Source organism: Lonchura striata, chromosome 25, assembly GCF_050655825.1.
Source record: "Lonchura striata isolate lonStrDom1 chromosome 25, ASM5065582v1, whole genome shotgun sequence".
Classification (NCBI taxonomy): domain Eukaryota; kingdom Metazoa; phylum Chordata; class Aves; order Passeriformes; family Estrildidae; genus Lonchura; species Lonchura striata.
Window position 1 is genome coordinate 3,474,158 of NC_140727.1, and position 18,631 is coordinate 3,492,788.

The window sequence follows — 18,631 nt, forward strand, 5'->3', positions numbered from 1 at the left end:
ACAGGGACGGGGACAGGTCCTGGTGGCCACGGGCAGGGTGGGCACCCACGGGACGAGGGGACACACGTGGCTGGCTGTCCCCAGTGCCACCCCGGTGCCAGCCCAGTGTCACAGCCCGGCCCCGCCGATGTCCCCGCTGTCCCCCGGGTGGCACTTGGGGACCCGGTGCCACCCCCGGTGCCACCCCCGGTGCCACCGCGGTGTCACAGCACGTTCTCGTAGTCCCCGCTGTCCCCCGGGTGCCACCGCGGGCCCGGCAGCTCCGCGTACGTCACCTGGGGGTCCTCGGGGGTGGCACTTGGGGACCCTGCGGGACACACCGGTGCCACCCAGGGGTGCCACGTCCCTGTCCCCGCGCTTCTCCCCTGTCGCCTGGGTGGCGTTTGGGGACACTGGGTGCCACCCGCTGTGCCACACGGTCCCACCCTGTGTCCCCCAGTGGCACCCAGTGTCCCCCAGTGTCACCTGGTGCCATCACAGTGTCCCCCAGTGCCACCCCCAGTGCCACCCAGTGTCCCCCAGTGTCACCTGGTGCCATCCCAGTGCCACCCGGTCTCACCCCCAGTGCCACGCAGTGTCCCCCAGTGTCACCTGGTGCCATCACAGTGTCCCCCAGTGCCACCCAGTGTCCCCCAGTGTCCCCCAGTGTCCCCCAGTGCCAGCCCCCAGTGCCACCCAGTGTCACCCAGTGTCCCCCAGTGCCAGGCCCCAGTGCCACCCAGTGTCACCCAGTGTCTCCCAGTGGCACCCAGTGTCCCCCAGTGTCACCTGGTGCCATCCCAGTGTCCCCCAGTGCCACACAGTGTCCCCCAGTGCCAGGCCCCAGTGCCACCCAGTGTCACCCAGTGTCTCCCAGTGGCACCCAGTGTCACCTGGTGCCATCCCAGTGTCCCTCAGTGCCACACAGTGTCCCCCAGTGCCACCCCCAGTGCCACCCAATGTCCCCCAGTGCCATCCAGTGTCCCCAGGTGTTCCCCAATGCCAGCCCCCAGTGTCCCTCAGTGCCACACAGTGTCACCCAGTGCCACCCAGTGCCATTCCAGTGTCCCCCAGTGCCACCCCCGGTGCCATCCCAATGTCCCCCAGTGTCCCCCAGTGCCACCCCCGGTGCCACCCCGTCCCGCTCACCCTCCGGCCGGGCCGTGGGCACCACACGCGTGTAGAGCACCTCCCCTCCCTCGGGGGGCACCGCGGGGACCCTGCGGGGACAACGGGCACGGTGGGGTGGCACCGGGTGGCACCGGGGGACACGGGGACACCCCCGGGCCCCTCCCCACTCACCTGTCCCGGGGCGTCCTGGGGGCTGCGGGAAAAGGGGGGGGACAGTGGGTGACAAAAAATAAAATAGAAAATAAAAAAATAATTAAAAATAAAATAAAATAAAATAAAATAAAATAAAATAAAATAAAATAAAATAAAATAAAATAAAATAAAATAATATAAAATAAAATAAAATAATATAAAATAAAAATAAAATAAAATAATAAAATAAAATAAAATAAAATAAATAATAAAATATAAAATTCCCCCGACCCCAAAACCCCCAGGACGCCCCAAACCCCTCCTGGGATGGCCCCGGGATGTCCCCAAGCCCCCCAGGGTGTCCCCACGCGGTGTCCCCACGCGGTGTCCCCGTGTCACCCACCCCGGCGGTGGCACCGCTGCCAGCCCACGATGGATCCCGCGAGCAGCGCCAGGGCCAGGAGGGAGCCGCCGACCCCCGCGGCCACTGCTGGAGACAGAGGGGACACCGGGTCACCCGGGGTGCTGCGAGCCCGCGGGGACCCCGGGTGATGCCACCCGCGCCCGGTCACCTCCGTGTCCCCCCCGTGTCACCTCCGTGCCACCACCAGGGACAAACCCGACTGTTCTGGACCCCGCAGTGACCCCGAGTGCTGCCACCCGTGCCCGGTCACCTCCGTGTCACCTCCCTGTCCCCTCCGTGTCACCTCTGTGTCACCATCAGGGACAAACCCACGGGCTGACCCCGAGTGCTGCCACCCGTGCCCTGTCACCTCCCTGTCCCCTCCGTGTCACCTCCGTGTCACCCCCGTGTCACCTCCGTGTCCCCCCCGTGTCACCTCCGTGCCACCACCAGGGACAAACCCGGGGTGCTGAGCCCCCGCGGAGACCCCGGGTGATGCCACCTGTGCTGTCCCCTCTGTGTCACCACCGGGGACAACCCCGGCGCTCCGAGCCCCCCTCAGTGACCCCGAGTGCCATCACCTGCGTCCCCGTGTCCCCACGCTGTCACCTCCAGGGCCAGCTCCATACTGAGAGCATGGAACACGCGGTGCCCGTCCTGTCCCAGCTGGTTGGTGGCCACGCACTGGTAGGTGCCCGAATGTGCCACCTCGACGTCCCCGAGCTCCAGGAGGGGACCCCGGGCCACCTCCTGCCCGTTGAGCAGCCAGGTGAAGGTGACAGGGGCTGAGCCCACCTGCACCGAGCAGCGCAGGGTCACGGTGTCACCTGCGCGCACCTGGTGTGCCAGGGGACCGGGGGTGATGGTGGCATTGGCCACGGGCACTGCGGGGACACAGACAGGGCTGGCACCGGGCGGGGTGGGATGGGGGTGCCATGGGTGGGGTCCGCCCCAGCCCGAGGGTCCCGCTCACCCAGCACGGTGACATTCAGGGGGTCACTCTCGGCCACGCTGTCCCCATCCCTGACCCGGCACCGGTACTGGCCGCTGTCATTGTCCCCAACGTGCCGCAGCTCCAGGCGGGGCCCGGTGCCCAGCGGTGCCCCCGAGCCCTCCCGGTGCCAGGAGAAGGACAGGGGACCTGTCCCCTTGGCCACCGCGCAGCTCAGCACCAGGCGGTCCCCAAGTGCCACCTGTGCCCCGGGGGGCTGCACCGACAGGGACACCCCCGAGGGCGGGACCCCTGCGGGAGGGGGACACCAGGGGACAGTGAGGGACCCAGGGGAGAGGGGCAGGGGGACCCCAGGGAGGGAGAGGGGGGCAGAGATGGGGGGGCTTAGAAAGGAACTCCGAGATTTGGGGAGGGGACACCGGGAGAGGGAGGGGGAGACAGCAGGAAGGGGTGAGGGGACCCAGGGAGGGGATGGGGGAGACCCGCGACAGGGATGGGGGTCCCGGGCAGTAATGGGGAGACACGGAAAAGGTGGTGGGGAAGGATGGGGGTCCCCAGGCAGGGCTGGGGGAGCCGGGAAGGGATGGGGGGACCCAGGGTGGGATCGGAGAAGGGATGGGGGGATCCAGGGTGGGATCGGAGAAGGGATGGGGGGACCCAGGGTGGGATCGGAGAAGGGATGGGGGGACCCAGGGCGGGATTCGAGAAGGGATGGCGGGGCCCGGGACACGGATGGGGAACCCGGGGAAGGATGGAACGAGCCAGGGAGGGACGCGGGCAGTGATGGGGAGAACCGGGGATGGTGTCGGGGAGGGCTGGGGGTCCCCAGACAGGGTTGGGGGACCCGGGAAAGGATGGGGAGATCGGGGAAGGGATGGGAAGAAGGAGCTGGGGAGGGAGGGGGGGACCCGGGAAATGTGTCAGGCAGGGCTGGGGGTCCCAGATGCTGATGGGGGTCCCCAGACAGGGACCCGGGGAGGCCGTGGGGGCTCCCCGTGCCCATCCCCGCACTCACTGCGCACCGTGACGCGGAGCCGGGCGCTGCTCTTCCGCACGGCCCCCCGCTCGGAGCGCACCTCGCAGCTGTAATTCCCCGAGTGGGAGACCCCCACTTTGGGCAGCAGCAGCTGCGGGGACCCCTGCGGGCCCCCCACCACCTGCCCGTCCCGGTAGAACACGTGCAGGAGGGGGGCTCGGGGCCGCAGGGGGCTGGGGGTGCTGAGGCAGCTGAGAGCCAGGGGGGACCCCTCGGTGGGCTCGGGGGGACCCTCCAGCACCGGCACCGAGAAGAGCTCTGGGGAGGAGAGGGGAGGTGAGGACGGTGACTCTGAGTCTGCTGGGGAAATGGCTTTGGGGGTGCCAGGATATTGGAGTTCACGCTGTGGGGGGCTCACCCTGCACTGTCACTGTCACCAGTGCTGACTTCTTCCAACCCCAGTATTCCACCCGGCCCTCGCAGCTGTAGCGGCCGCTGTGGTTCAGCTGCAGAGGGGACAGGGGCAGCTCGGTCTGCTCCTGGAACCACCCCAGTTCCTTCTCCTCATGGTAGAAGGACACCGAGGTGACCTTGTCATCCCACCAGCCCCGGCAGCGCAGTGTCAGCGTGTCCCCCTCCAGCAGCACCCGCGCCGGCACCTGCAGCACCAGCCGGTCTGGGGGACAGAGGGGTCCTGTCACACCCCATGGCACTGGGACCCCCCCATCGGGTCACCCCAGCGCACCAGGGGTCCCCAATTTCAGCATGGGGTCCCCCTCATTGTGTGCTCAGGGATGTCCCTTCAGAGCAGGGGACAGGCTCTGGGCACAGCAGTGAGTGACCCATGGAGCGGAGCCCACCCAGAGCCCTCGGGGTCCCCGCGGTGCCAGGCTGGGGACACCCAAACCCCTCTCACCCTTTGAGACAGTCACGGGGTGGCTGAGCTCGGTGCCGGGTTTGTCACACGTGTAGGTGCCACTCTTGGTGACAGTGACTTGGTCTTGTCCCTGCTGTCCCCATCGCTTCCCGTCCCTGTACCAGGTGGTGGCACCGGTGGTCCCCGAGCCCTGGCAGGTCAGTGTCACCCGGTCCCACAGCACTGCCGGCCTCCAGGGGGGCTCCACGAGGAGCTGGGTGATCTGGGCACCTGTGGGTGACAGGGGACACCAGCCTGCCAGGGCCACCACGGGGCTGGGGACAGCGGGGTGGGGACATGGCATCCCCCGAGGACTCACCAGCGAGGCCGAGGGTCTGGGCTGGAAGGGAGAAGGGACAGGGCTGGGTGGGGGTGGCACCGTGGGGACACAGACCCGGGGGCGGGCTGAGGGGGCTGTCCCCGAGCTGTCCCCGCGGGGACACCGCTTCTTGTGGGAAAGTGCTCGGGGACAGTCCCCAGCAGGTCTGGAGAGGCTCCCAGGGGACAGCTCGGTGTCACAGCCGCCCACGCGCCACGTTGGGGTGGCACGGACACCTCCGCCACGGGGACACTGCAGCCAGGCCGGGCTGGCACAGGGCACCCCGCCGGCCCCACGGCCCTGTCCCCGTGGTCCCGTTCCGGTGGCACCTTGTCCCCACGGCCACCTCCTCATGGTGCTTGTCCCCTTCTGTCCCTGCACCCCCGTGCCCCTGTCCCTGTCCCCGCAGCTGCCCCAGCCCCAAGGTGCCAAACCCCAAATCCCTGTCCCCAAATCCGTGTCCCCCATTGCTGTCCCCCGTCCCCAAATCCGTGTCCCCAAATCCGTGTCCCCAAATCCGTGTCCCCCATTGCTGTCCCCATCCCTGTCCCCAAATCCGTGTCCCCCACCCCTGTCCCCATTGCTGTCCCCAAATCCCTGTCCCCATCCCTGTCCCCAAATCCCTGTCCCCAAACCCCTGTCCCCATCCCTGTCCCCAAATCCCTGTCCCCAAACCCCTGTCCCCATCCCTGTCCCCATCGCTGTCCCCAAATCCGTATCCCCATCGCTGTCCCCAAACCCCGTCCCCAAATCCGTATCCCCATCGCTGTCCCCAAATCCCTGTCCCCAAACCCGTCCCCATCCCTGTCCCCATCCCTGTCCCCAAACCCCTGTCCCCAAACCCCTGTCCCCAAACCCCTGTCCCCAAACCCCTGTCCCCATCGCTGTCCCCAAATCCGTATCCCCATCGCTGTCCCCAAACCCCTGTCCCCAAACCCCTGTCCCCAAACCCCTGTCCCCATCGCTGTCCCCAAATCCGTATCCCCATCCCTGTCCCCAAACCCCTGTCCCCAAACCCCTGTCCCCAAACCCCTGTCCCCATCGCTGTCCCCAAATCCGTATCCCCATCCCTGTCCCCAAACCCCTGTCCCCATCCCTGTCCCCATCCCTGTCCCCAAATCCCTGTCCCCAAACCCCTGTCCCCAAACCCCTGTCCCCATCCCTGTCCCCATCGCTGTCCCCAGGGCCACCCCACAACCCCGCTCACGCTGGGGTGCCACTGGCTGTGTCCCCCACTGGCGCTGGTGGCCTTGGGGACCTCAGGGGACCCCGCAGCCCCCCGTGCCCCCTCCCCAGCAGGGCCCACCCCGGGCTGCCACCCGTGCCCGCGGCACTCACCCCACAGGAGCAGTGCCACCCTCCCGGCCATGCCGGTGTCCCCGGCTGTCCCCGGCCCGGAGGTGAAGGGGAAGGAAGAGAATTTACATCTCGTCCCCAGCGGGGGTGGCCGCGGCGGGGACAGGGCGGGGACACGGTGGGGACAAGGCTGGGTGGCACACGGTGGCACATGGGGTGGGGGGCTCAGGGGGGTTGGGGAGCCAGGGATGGGGTCCTGGGGAATTGGGGGTCCCTGGGGAATGGGGGTCCTGAGGAGGGGGAACCCTGGGGATGGGTGTCCAGGGGAATTGGGGGTCCCTGGGATGGGGTCCTTGGGGAATTGGGGGTCCCAGGAATGGGGGTCCTGAGGAATGGGGGGTTCCAGGGATGGGGGTGCCATGGGAATGGGGGGTCCCAGGGATGGGGTCCTTGGGGAGTGGGGGGTCCCTGCCCTGGGATGGGGATGCCAGGGGAATGGGGGGGGGGGCGGTCCCAGGGATGGGGTCCTTGGGGAACTGGGGGTCCCTGAGATGGGGTCCTGGGGAATGGGGGGGTCCCTGCCCTGGGATGGGGGTGCCAGGGGAATGGGGGGTCCCAGGAGTGGGGGGCTCAGGGGATTTGGGGAGCCAGGGATGGGGGTCCAGGGGAATGGGGGGTCCCAGGAGTGGGGGGCTCAGGGGATTTGGGGAGCCAGGGATGGGGGTCCAGGGGAATGGGGATCCCCTGGGCTGGGGCACTCAGGGATGGGAGTTCCAGGAGTGGGGGGCTCAGGTTTTGGGGTGACCCCGAGCCCAGCACACCCCCCCCCAGGTGCCGGTGGTTTTGGGGGTGACCCCAGCCGGATTCCGAGGGGCTCTGCTCTGTCCCCGCCCCCCCGGGACTTTTTTTTCTTCTCTCATTTCCATTTCCTTCCCTTTTCTCTGCCGCTTTCGCAGCCCCGCGGCTCCTGGGGAAATCCTGGGGGGAGGAAGGGGGTTCTGTTTTGGGGGGGCACATGGGGGGTCCTGCCCCTGTTCTGGGGGGCACATCGGGGGTCCTGTCCCTGTTTTGGGGGGGGCACATCGGGGGTCCTGTCCCTGTTTTGGGGGTCCTGTCCCTGTTTTGGGGGGGCACATCGGGGGTCCTGTCCCTGTTCTGGGGGTCCTGTCCCTGTTTTGGGGGGCACATGGGGGGTCCTGCCCCTGTTTTGGGGGGTTCCTTCCCTGTTTTGGGGGGCACATGGGGGGTCCTGCCCCTGTTCTGGGGGGCACATCGGGGGTCCTGTCCCTGTTTTGGGGGTCCTGTCCCTGTTTTGGGGGTCCTGTCCCTGTCCTGGGGGGCACATGGGGGGTCCTGCCCTGTTTTGGAGGGTTCTGTCCCTGTTTTGGGGGGGCACATCGGGGGTCCTGCCCCTGTTTTGGGGGGTTCTGTCCTTGGGGGCACATTCAGGGGGGTCCTGTCCCTGTTCTGGGGGGCACATCGGGGGTCCTGTTCCTGTTTTGAGGGTCCTGCCCCTGTTCTGGGGGGTTCTGTCCTAGGGGGCACATCGGGGGTCCTGTCCCTGCTTTGGGGGGCACATCGGGGGTTCTGTCCTTGTTTTGGGGGGTTCTGTCCTTGGGGGCACATTCAGGGGGGTCCTGTCCCTGTTTTGGAGGTCCTGTCCTTGTTTTGGGGGGTCCTGTCCCTGTTTTGGGGGGCACATCGGGGGTCCTGTCCCTGTCCTAGGGGGCACATCGGGGGTCCTGTCCCTGTTTTGGGGGTCCTGTCCTTGTTTTGGGGGGCACATGGGAGGGTCCTGTCCCTGTTTTGGGGGGTCCTGTCCCTGTTTTGGGGGTCCTGCCCCTGTTCTGGGGGGTTCTGTCCTTGGGGGCACATCCATGGGGGTCCTGTTCCTATTCCGGGGGTGGCACATCCAGGTGGGTGGCACATCCCGGGGGCACTGGGCGGGGATGGGGGCTTTGGGCACCGGGGGCACCGGGAACACCGGGCAGGGATGGGCACGGGGGCTTTGGGCACCGGGAACACCGGGCACGGTTTGGGCCCCGGGCACGGTTTGGCACCGGGGGTTTTGGGTTTCCCCGCCCCAGCGCGTTTTTAGGGCCCGCCCCGTTCCTGCCTGGCCCCAGATTTGGGATTTGGGCTGGCGGGGCGGGGCTGCCGCGGCACCGGCGCCGCTCGCGGCAAATTCTGGGAGCGGCCGAGCGGCTCCGGATCTCTTATCTCGGAGGCAGCCGGAGGAAAAGCTCCTAATTGGATTCCGGGATTAATTAACCACTTAATTAATCCCAGCAGTTCCGGCTCTCTCACCTCCGGGGGGTGCCGAAGCCGAATCCAGCACAAATCCGAATTTTAGGGAGCTAAAATCCAAATTTTAGAGAGCTAAAATCCAAATTTTGGGAAGGTAAAATCCAAATTTTCGGAAGCTAAAATCCTAATTTTGGGAAGCTAAAATTCAAATTTTAAGGAGATAAAATCCAAATTTTAGGGAGGTAAAATCCAAATTTTGGGAAGCTAAAATCCAAATTTTGGGAAGCTGCCCCGGGATCTGGTGTGGGGAGAGCCAAAATTTGGGAAATTTTTGGGAGCGAGGGTCCAGGGAAAGGCGCAGGGCCGGGAGGTGGCGTCAGAGCCGGGGTTTGGAGCGGGAATCGGAAATCCCGGGAATCAGAATTCAGAAATCCCGGGAAAATAGAAATCCCGGGGGAAATAGAAATTCTGAGAAGATAGAATTCCTGGGAAAATAGAATTCCTGGGATTCAGAAACCCCGGGAATCGGGGACATTTAGGGGAATTTAATGGGATTTATATGGGGTTTGGGGGGATTTAAATGGGATTGGAGGGACTTTTGGGGGTTTTTGGTGGGATTTTGGGGGGATTTTGGGGGGATTTTAGGGTGATTTTTGGCGGATTTTTGGGTGGATTTTTTGTGGGGATTTTTGAGGGGATTTTTGTGGGGATTTTTGGGAGGATTTTTGGGTGGATTTTTTGGGGGGATTTTTGAGGGGATTTTTTGGGGGGATTTTTGAGGGGATTTTTGGGGATTTTTGGGTGGATTTTTTGGGGGGATTTTTGAGGGGATTTTTGGGAGGATTTTGGGGAATTTTTTGGGGGGAATTCTGGGGGTCTCACCCCGCCCTTTCCCGCAGCCCTCGGGCCGAGCCCTGGGGGAATTTGGGGACCCCCGGGGAGGATTTGGGGACCCCCGGGGAGGATTTGGGGACCCGGGGACCAGGGACGGGCCGTGGGGCTGCCAAGTGCAGAACACGGGGAACTGAAGAACCCCCCAAAAAAACCCCAAAAAAAAGCACCTCAAAACCTCATTTTCCAAAAAAAAAAAACCCCAAATTTTGATCCGAATAGGGGGGTTGACCCCCAAAAATCCCCAAATCGCCACGAGAGGCAGCGGAGCCGCGCGTTCGCGCTCCGGGAGCGCGGCTGAACTTTAGGAACCCCGGCCCTAATTAAAAGCGCCTCATTAAGAGCCTCATTAAGGCAAGCTCCTCCAATTTAGCCTCGTTTTGACCTCCCCAAAATTTCCCCTCGGAGCCGCTCGGCTTCGCTTCCTGCTGGCGGCCGGGGTGAGTCAAAGTTTGGGGTTTTGGGGAGACGCGGAGGCCGCCGCGGTTTTGGGGTTGCTCCGATTTTAGGGCAGGTTCGGGTTTTTGGGGTGATTCAGGTTTGGGGTGCGGGTGACTCAGGCTTTGGGGCCGCCGCGCTTTTGGGGTGATTCAGCTTTGGGGCTCGGGCCAGTTTTGGGGTTTGGTCCAATTTTGGGACTGATTCAGTTTTTGGGGCAGGTTCAGGTTTTGGGGTTTGGTCCAATTTTGGGGCAGGTTCAGGTTTGGGGTTTGGTCCAATTTTGGGACTGATTCAGTTTTTGGGGCTGATTCAGGTTTTGGGGTTTGGTCCAATTTTGGGGCAGGTTCAGGATTTGGGGTCTGTTCCAATTTTGGGGCAGGTTCAGGTTTTGGGGTTTGGTCCAATTTTGGGGCAGGTTCAGGTTTGGGGTTTGGTCCAATTTTGGGGCAGGTTCAGGTTTTTAGGGTTGGCTCAGTTTTTGGGGTTCCGATTTTCGGGTTGGTTTTTGGAGCCGATTCAGGTTTTGGGGCTGGTTCAGTTTTTGGGGTTGAGTTTTGGGGTGATTCAGCTTTGGGGTTTGGTCCAATTTTGGGGTCTGTTCCAATTTTGGGGTCGGTTCGGGTTTTGGGGTGATTCAGGTTTGGGGTGCGGCTTTGTCACCAGCTCAGTTTGGGGCCGCCGCAGTTTTGGGGTTGATTCAGGTTTGGGGTTTGTTCCAATTTTGGAGTTTGTTTCAATTTTGGGGCCGGTTCCAATTTTGGGACCGGTTTGGTTTTTGGGGTTGGTTTTTGGGGCTGATTCAGGTTTTGGGGTTTGTTCCAATTTTGGGGTCGATTCAGGTTTTTAGGGTCAGTTCAGTTTTTGGGGTTGGTTTTTGGGGCTGATTCAGGTTTTGGGGTTTGTTCCAATTTTGGGGCCAGTTCAGGATTTGGGGTTGATTCAGGTTTGGGGTTTGTTCCAATTTTGGGGCCGGTTCCAATTTTGGGGCCAGTTCAGAATTTTGGGACCGGGTTGGTTTTTGGGGCTGATTCAGTTTTTGGGGTTTGTTCCAATTTTGGGGTCGATTCAGGTTTTGGGGTTTGGTCCAATTTTGGGGCCAGTTCAGGATTTTGGGGCCGGTTTGGTTTTTGGGGTTGGTTTTTGGGGTTGGTTTTTGGGGCTGATTCAGGTTTTGGGGCTGATTCAGTTTTTGGGGTTTGTTCCAATTTTGGGGTCGATTCAGAATTTTAGGGCCAGTTCGGTTTTTGGGGTTGGTTTTTGGGGCTGATTCAGCTTTTGGGGTTTGTTCCAATTTTGAGTCAGGTTCAGGTTGTGGGGTTTGGTCCAATTTTGGGGCCAGTTCAGGATTTTGGGGCCGGTTTGGTTTTTGGGGTTGGTTTTTGGGGCTGATTCAGGTTTTGGGGCTGATTCAGGTTTGGGGTTTGTTCCAATTTTGGGGCCGGTTCAGGTTTTTAGGGTTGGTTTGGTTTTTGGGGTGGGTTTTTGGGGTTGGTTTTTGGGCCCGATTCAAGTTTTTAGGGTCGGTTCCATTTTTTGAGGCTGGTTCAAGTTTTTAGGGCCAGTTTGGTTTTTAGAGCCAATTCAATTTTTGGGACCAATTTCAATTTCTGGGACCAGTTCAATTTTGGGGACCAATTTCAATTTTGGGGACCAATTTCAATTTTTGGGACCGGTTCAATTTTTGGGACTGGTTCCGTTTTGGGCCTTGCTCCAATTTCAGGCCTGCTCCCTCTTTTGGTGACCATTTCCTTCTCCAGCACCAACTCATCCTCTCCGCTTCAACCCTCCCTTCTCCTATTTTTATTTATTTATTTTTTAAAATTTTAATTGAAATAAAACTTCCAACCCTCCCTCCTCCTGCTGTGTTTTTTTCCCATTTATTTATTTATTTTTAAATTTCATTGAAATAAAACACCCAACCCTCCCTCCTCCTGTTATTTCCCCCCATTTATTTATTATTTTTTACATTTAACCCACACAAAACTCCCAACCTCCTCCATCCCTCCCTCCTCCCGCCGTTTCCCCATTCATTTATCCTTTGAAATTCCATTTCCTTCACCCCCACAGCTGCTCCCAACCATTCCCAGCGCCCCAAATTCCTGAAAATCCAGCCTGGAAAGCGCCGCGGGCCGCCGATAATTACATTTATTCCCTGGCGCGTCCCTCGATCCTCGGCCGTGATGCGGCCGCCCGGGGCTCCGCCGCTGGAATTTTCCTCTCCCATTTTCCAGCCCGACCTCAAAGGTGACACGCGAGGAATTTTGGCGGGCGTGGGTGCCACCCGTGGGTGCCACCCCGGGGTGCCAGCCCTGCCCGCGTCGCCGTGTGTCACCCCCGTGCCAGCGGCGGGGCGCGGCGGCGTTATCCCGATTTTTTCCAGCCGGGAAAAATGGGAATCCCAATTTTCCGACGCGAGTTTTGGGGTGCCGGAGACAAATCCAGCAAGGAAAAAAAATCGGGTTTTAGTCTAAAAATACAGTGGGGATAAAAATAGCGGGTTTTAGTCCCAAGATACATCGGGAAAGAATCGGGTTTTAGTGTAAAAATACAGCGGGGGAAAAATCGTGTTTTATCCCCAAAATACAGTGGGGGGAAAGTGGGTTTTAGTCCCAAGATACAGCGGGAAAAAAATCGGGTTTTAGTGCCAGAATACAACAAGGAAAAATCGGGTTTTAGTCCCAAAATACAGGCGGAAATGTGGATTTTTATCCCAAAATACAGTGGGGGAAAAGCGAGTTTTAGTCCCAAAACTTCAGGCGGAAAAGTGACTTTTTACCCCAGAAACATAGAGGGGGAAAAGTGGGTTTTAGTCCTAAAATGCAGCAGGAAAAAGCGGGTTTTAGTCCCAAAATACAGCGGGGGTGCGGCGCGGGGGCGTTATCCCGATTTTTCCAGCCGGGAAAAATGGAAATCCCAATTTTCCGCCGCGAGTTTCGGGGTGCCGGAGAGAAAACCAGCAAGGAAAAATCGGGGTTTAGTCCCTGAATACAGCCAGGAAAAAAAAAAGCGGATTTTAGTCCCAGAATTCAGGCGGAAATGTGGATTTTTATCCCAAAATACAGTGGGGGAAAAATCGGGGTTTAGTCCGAAAATACCGCAGGAAAAAAGCGGTTTTTATCCCCAAAACACAGTGGGGGGAAAGCGGGTTTTAGTCCCAAAAATTCAGGCGGAAAAGTGGCTTTTTACCCTGAAATATAGTGGGGGGGAAATCGGGTTTTAGTCCCAAAATACAGCAGGAAAAAATCGGGATTTTAGTCCCAAAATACAGATGGAAAAATATCGGGGTTTAGTGCCAGAATAGAGCAAGGAAAAAATCGGGATTCAGTCCCAAAATACAGGCGGAAATGTGGATTTTTATCCCAAAATACAGTGGGGGAAAATCGGGTTTTAGTCCCAAAATACAGCAAGGAAAAATCGGGGTTTTAATCCCAGAATACAGAAGGAAAAAATCGGGTTTTATTCCCAGAATACAGGCGGAAAAGTGGCTTTTTATCCCAAAATACTGTGGGGGAAAAGCGGATTTTAGTCCTAAAATACAGTGGAGAAAAAGTGGCGTTTAGTCCCAAAATAGAGGGAAAAGTGGCTTTTTAACCCAAAACACAGCAAGGAAAAATCGGGTTTTAATCTCAAAATACAGCGGGGGAAAAAGCGATTTTTTTGCCCCAAAATACAGCAGGGAAAAGCGGATTTTAGTCCATAAATGCAGCGAGGAAAAAGCGGATTTTAGTCCCAAAATACAGCGGGAAAAGCGATTTTTTTTTTTTTTGCCCCAAAACACAGTGGGAAAAGCGACTTTTTGTTCCAAAATCCATCGGGGTAAAAAAGCGATTTTTTGCCCCAAAACACAGGGCAGGATGCTCTGGGGACTCCGCTGCCGGCCCAATTTTATCCATGGTTTTAACTCCTTTTTTATGCATTTTTTAAACCTTTTTTCCATGTTTTTAACCTGTTTTTCTCCATGTTTTTAACCCATTTTTTATCCATTTCAACTTGTTTTTTATCCATGTTTTTAACCCATATTTTATCCATTTTAACTTGTTTTTTATCCATGTTTTTAACCCATTTTTATCCATTTTAACCTGGTTTTCTCCATGGTTTTAACGCATGTTTTATCCATGTTACCCATGGTTTTAACCCGGTTTTATCCATGGTTTTAACCCGGTTTTATCCATTTTAACCTGTTTTTATCCATGTTTTTACCCATATTTTATGCATGTTACCCATGGGGTTTTTTGCCATTTTTAACCCGTTTTTATCCATGGTTTTAACCCATTTTTCATCCACTTTAACCCATTTTTTATCCATGTTTTTAACCCATCTTTTATCCATGTTACCCATGGTTTTTTACCCATTTTTAACCCGTTTTTAACCCGTTTTTTATCCATGTTTTATCCATGGTACCCATGGTTTTTTGCCCATTTTTGACCTGTTTTTTATCCATGTTTTTATCCATGTTTTTATCCATGTTTTTATCCATGTTTTTATCCATGTTTTTATCCATGTTTTTATCCATGTTACCCGTGTTTTTTGCTCATTTTTTACCCGTTTTTAACCCGTTTTTAATCCCTGTTTTTATCCATGTTTTTAACCCATCTTTTATCCATGTTACCCATGTTTTTTACCCATTTTTAACCTGTTTTTAACCCGTTTTTAATCCATGTTACCCATGTTTTTTTACCCATTTTTAACCCGTTTTTTATTCATATTTTATCCATGTTACCCATGGGTTTTTTTACCCATTTTTACCCGTTTTTAACCCGTTTTTAACCCGTTTTTTATCCATGTTTTTAACCCATTTCTCGCCCACCTTTCCAACCTGTTTGCAATTAAAGGCCGCTGTTAATTAAGCCACGCTTTGAATTAAATTAATTTCCGTGCCCGTGCTGCTTCTCCATCCTCGGGAGCTGCCCGGGGCTCCTTCTGTCCCCTGTGCCACTCTGTCCCCCCTGTGCCACTCTGTCTCCCTGTGCCACTCTGTCCCCTCCGTGCCACTCTGTCCCCGCGGTGCCACTCTGTCCCCCCGTGCCACTCTGTCCCCTCCGTGCCACTCTGTCCCCTGTGCCACTCTGTCCCCTGTGCCACTCTGTCCCCGCGGTGCCACTCTGTCCCCTGTGCCACTCTGTCCCGCGGTGCCACTCTGTCCCCTGTGCCACTCTGTCCCCGGTGCCACTCTGTCCCCCGGTGCCACTCTGTCTCCCTGTGCCACTCTGTCCCCTCCGTGCCACTCTGTCCCCTGTGCCACTCTGTCCCCTGTGCCACTCTGTCCCCCTGTGCCACTCTGTCCCCTGTGCCACTCTGTCCCCGGTGCCACTCTGTCCCCTCCGTGCCACTCTGTCCCCTGTGCCACTCTGTCCCCGGTGCCACTCTGTCCCCTGTGCCACTCTGTCCCCCGGTGCCACTCTGTCCCCTCTGTGCCACTCTGTCCCCGGTGCCACTCTGTCCCCTGTGCCACTTTGTCCCCCGGTGCCACTCTGTCCCCTGTGCCACTCTGTCCCCTCCGTGCCACTCTGTCCCCTCCGTGCCACTCTGTCCCCGCGGTGCCACTCTGTCCCCTCCGTGCCACTCTGTCCCCTGTGCCACTCTGTCCCCGGTGCCACTCTGTCCCCCCGGTGCCACTCTGTCCCCTGTGCCACTCTGTCCCCGGTGCCACTCTGTCCCCCCGGTGCCACTCTGTCCCCTGTGCCACTCTGTCCCCGGTGCCACTCTGTGCCCTCCGTGCCACTCTGTCCCCCAGTGCCACTCTGCTCTGTCCCCAGCCCTGTCGGTGCCACTCTGTCCCCCGGTGCCACTCTGTCCCCCGGTGCCACCTGTGTCACTCGGGGATGCCGAGGTGGCACCGCAGGGGATGGGGAGGGCAGGAGCGGCTCTGAGTAATGCCAGGGGCAGCTGGCAAACAGCGGGGCTGGGCAGGGCGGGGACAATGAGGGGACAATGAGGGGACAGCGCGGGGACAATGAGGGGACAGCGCGGGGACAATGAGGGGACACTGCGGGGACAATGAGGGGACACTGCGGGGACAGCGTGGGGACACTGCGGGGACAATGAGGGGACAGCGTGGGGACAATGAGGGGACAATGAGGGGACAGCGTGGGGACAGCGTGGGGACACTGCCAGGAGCTGGCCCAGGCCACGGCCTCGCTGTGCCTTGTGGTCCTGGTGTCCATCGCCAGTGGCCATCCCCAGTGTCACCAGCAGCGCCACCAGCAGTGTCACCCCCAGTGTCCATCCCCAGTGCCACCAGCAGTGTCACCCCCAGTGTCACCCCAGTGTCCACACCAATGTCCATCCTCATTTTCCAACCCCAGTGTCCATCCCCAGTGTCCACCCCCAGTGTCACCAGCAGTGTCACCCCAGTGTCACCCCAGTGTCCACGCCGATGTCCATCCTCATTTTCCATCCCCAGTGTCACCCCCAGTGTCCATCCCTATTTTCCATCCCTGTTTTCCATCCCCATTATCCACCCACAGTGTCCAACCTCAATGTCCATCCCCTGTGTCCATCCCCATTTTCCATCCATTTTCCATCCCCATTGTCCACTGCTGTGTCCATCCCCAGTGTCCACCCCAGTGTCCATCCCCAACGTCCACCCCGTTTTCCATCCCCGGTGTCCATCCCCAATGTCCACCCCATTTTCCATCCCTGTTTTCCATCTCCATTTTCCATCCCCATTGTCCACTGCGGTGTCCATCCCCAATGTCCACCCCAATGTCCACCCCATTTTCCATCCCCAATGTCCATCCTCAATGTCCATTCCAATGTCCACCTGTGGTGTCCATCCCCTGTGTCCATCCCCACTTTCCATCCCATTTTCCATCCCCATTGTCCACTGCTGTGTCCATCCCCAATGTCCACCCCGTTTTCCATCCCCGTTTGCCATCTCCATTTTCCATCCCCAATGTCCATCCCCTGCATCCATCCCCAATGTCCACCACAATGTCCACTCCAATGTCCATCCCAGTGTCCATCCCCAATGTTCACCAGTGTCCATCCCTGTTTTGCATCCATTTTCCACCCCCATTTTCCACCCCCATTTTCCATCCCCAATGTCCACCCCAATGTCCATCCCAATTTTCCATCCCCAATTGTCCATCCCCATTTTCTACCCCAATGTCCACCGCAGTGTCCATCCCTGTTTTCCATCCATTTTCCATCCCCATTTTCCACCTCCATTTTCTACCGCAATGTCCACTCCAGTGTCAGCCCCATTTTCCATCCCCATTTTCCACCCCCATTTTCCACCCCAGTGTCCATCCCAATTTTCCATCCCCATTTTCCACCCCAGTGTCCATCCCCAATGTCCCCTCCATTTTCCATCCCCATTTTCCATCCCCAATTTTCCATCCCAATTTTCCATCCCCATTTTCCATCCCCAATTTTCCATCCCCATTTTCCATCCCCATTTTCCATCCCCAATTTTCCATCCCCAATTTTCCATCCCAATTTTCCACCCCCATTTTCCACCCCCATTTTCCACCCCCATTGTCCATCCCCGCTGTCCCCCGCTGTCCCCCGCAGTGTCCCCCACCACGGCCACACTCCGGCCGTGTCCCCCCGGCCCCGGGGCCCCCAGATGACAGACGCGGCTCCGCACGTGCCCGGCCGGGCCCCGTTCCCGGCGGGGCCGGGCCGGGAGCGGGGCCGGGAACTGGAGCAGCGCGTGGCCCCGGGGCCGGGCTTTGGCCCCGCCGGGACAGCGGCAGAGCCGGCCCGGGCGGTCCCGGAGCGGCCGGAAGGGCCGAGCGGGGCCGCGGGGCAGAGCCGGGCCGGGCGGGGCGCGGGGCTGCCACCGGGGCTGGCACCGGGACATGGCACAGAGTGGGGACATGGCACAGAGTGGGGACATGGCACTGAGGGGGGACATGGCACAGAGTGGGGACATGGCACTGAGGGGGGACATGGGACTGAGGGGGGACATGGCACTGAGGGGGGACATGGGACTGAGGGGGGACATGGCACTGAGGGGGGACATGGGACTGAGGGGGACGAGGCACGGAATGGGGACATGGGACTGAGGGGGACGTGGCACTGAGGGGGACATGGCACTGAGGGGGACATGGGACTGAGGGGGACATGGCACTGAGGGGGGACATGGCACTGAGGGGGGATATGGCACTGAGGGGGGACATGGCACAGAATGGGGACATGGCACTGAGGGGGGACATGGCACTGAGGGGGACGTGGGACTGAGGGGGGACATGGGACTGAGGGGGGATATGGCACTGAGGGGGGACATGGGACTGAGGGGGACGTGGGACTGAGGGGGGACATGGGACTGAGGGGGGATATGGCACAGAGTGGGGACATGGCACTGAGGGGGGACGTGGCACTGAGGGGGACGTGGCATGGAATGGGGACATGGCACTGAGGGGGACGTGGCACAGAGAGGGGGTCACACACTGGGGCAAGGTCACTGTCCCGTGGGGGGGACACAGCCCGGGGTGGGGTCACGGCCACCCCAGGACAGGGACAGCCATTCCAGGTGGGCGTGGGCACCCCAGGGGCACATGGGTGACAGCATCTGGGTGTGACCATGTCCCTGTGTCCTCATGTCCCCACGGTCATGGTGTCCATGTGTCCATGTTCCCATATCCCCATCTTCATGGTGTCCATATCCCTGTGTCCCCATGGTCATGGTGTCCATGTGTCCATGTCCCCATGTCCCCATGGTCATGGTGTCAATGTCCCCATGGTCAAGGTGTCCGTGTCTCCATGTCCTTGTGTCCCCATGTCCCCATGGTCATGGTGTCTGTGTCTCCATGTCCCCATGGTCACGGTGTCCATGTCCCTGTGTCCCCATGGTCATAGTGTCCATGTCCCCATAGTCACGGTGTCCATGTCCCCGTGTCCCCATGGTCACGGTGTCCATGTCTCCTGTGTCCCTCAAGGGACACGGGCAGGGACAGGCCCGTGGCATCCTCAGGGTCTTCCCACGGGGTGAACCCCCCTGG

At 59.1% G+C, this 18,631-nt stretch overlaps 1 protein-coding gene across 1 annotated transcript; it reads right to left on the reverse strand.

The window, feature by feature from the left end:
• Positions 1-1,585: 1,585 nt before the first annotated feature.
• Positions 1,586-6,257, reverse strand: LOC146765392 (Fc receptor-like protein 2). Its single transcript, XM_085560679.1, has 8 exons — positions 6,147-6,257; positions 4,809-4,829; positions 4,490-4,720; positions 3,992-4,249; positions 3,613-3,891; positions 2,619-2,888; positions 2,227-2,529; positions 1,586-1,732 (listed from the first exon to the last, which is right to left on the reverse strand). The coding sequence occupies exons 1-8, from the start codon at positions 6,175-6,177 to the stop codon at positions 1,638-1,640; spliced, it is 1,488 nt and encodes a 495-aa protein (XP_085416805.1). The 5' UTR covers positions 6,178-6,257; the 3' UTR covers positions 1,586-1,637.
• Between the last annotated feature and the right edge of the window lie 12,374 nt (positions 6,258-18,631).

Excerpts from the sequence above, each read along its gene's own strand:
- LOC146765392 (XM_085560679.1), bottom strand. The coding sequence starts at position 6,177 with ATGGCCGGGAGGGTGGCACTGCTCCTGTGGG. Across the intron at positions 4,830-6,146 it reads GGTGGCACTGCTCCTGTGGG|CCCAGACCCTCGGCCTCGCT; the intron begins GTGAGTGCCGCG and ends TCTCCCTTCCAG. Across the intron at positions 4,721-4,808 it reads CCAGACCCTCGGCCTCGCTG|GTGCCCAGATCACCCAGCTC; the intron begins GTGAGTCCTCGG and ends TGTCACCCACAG.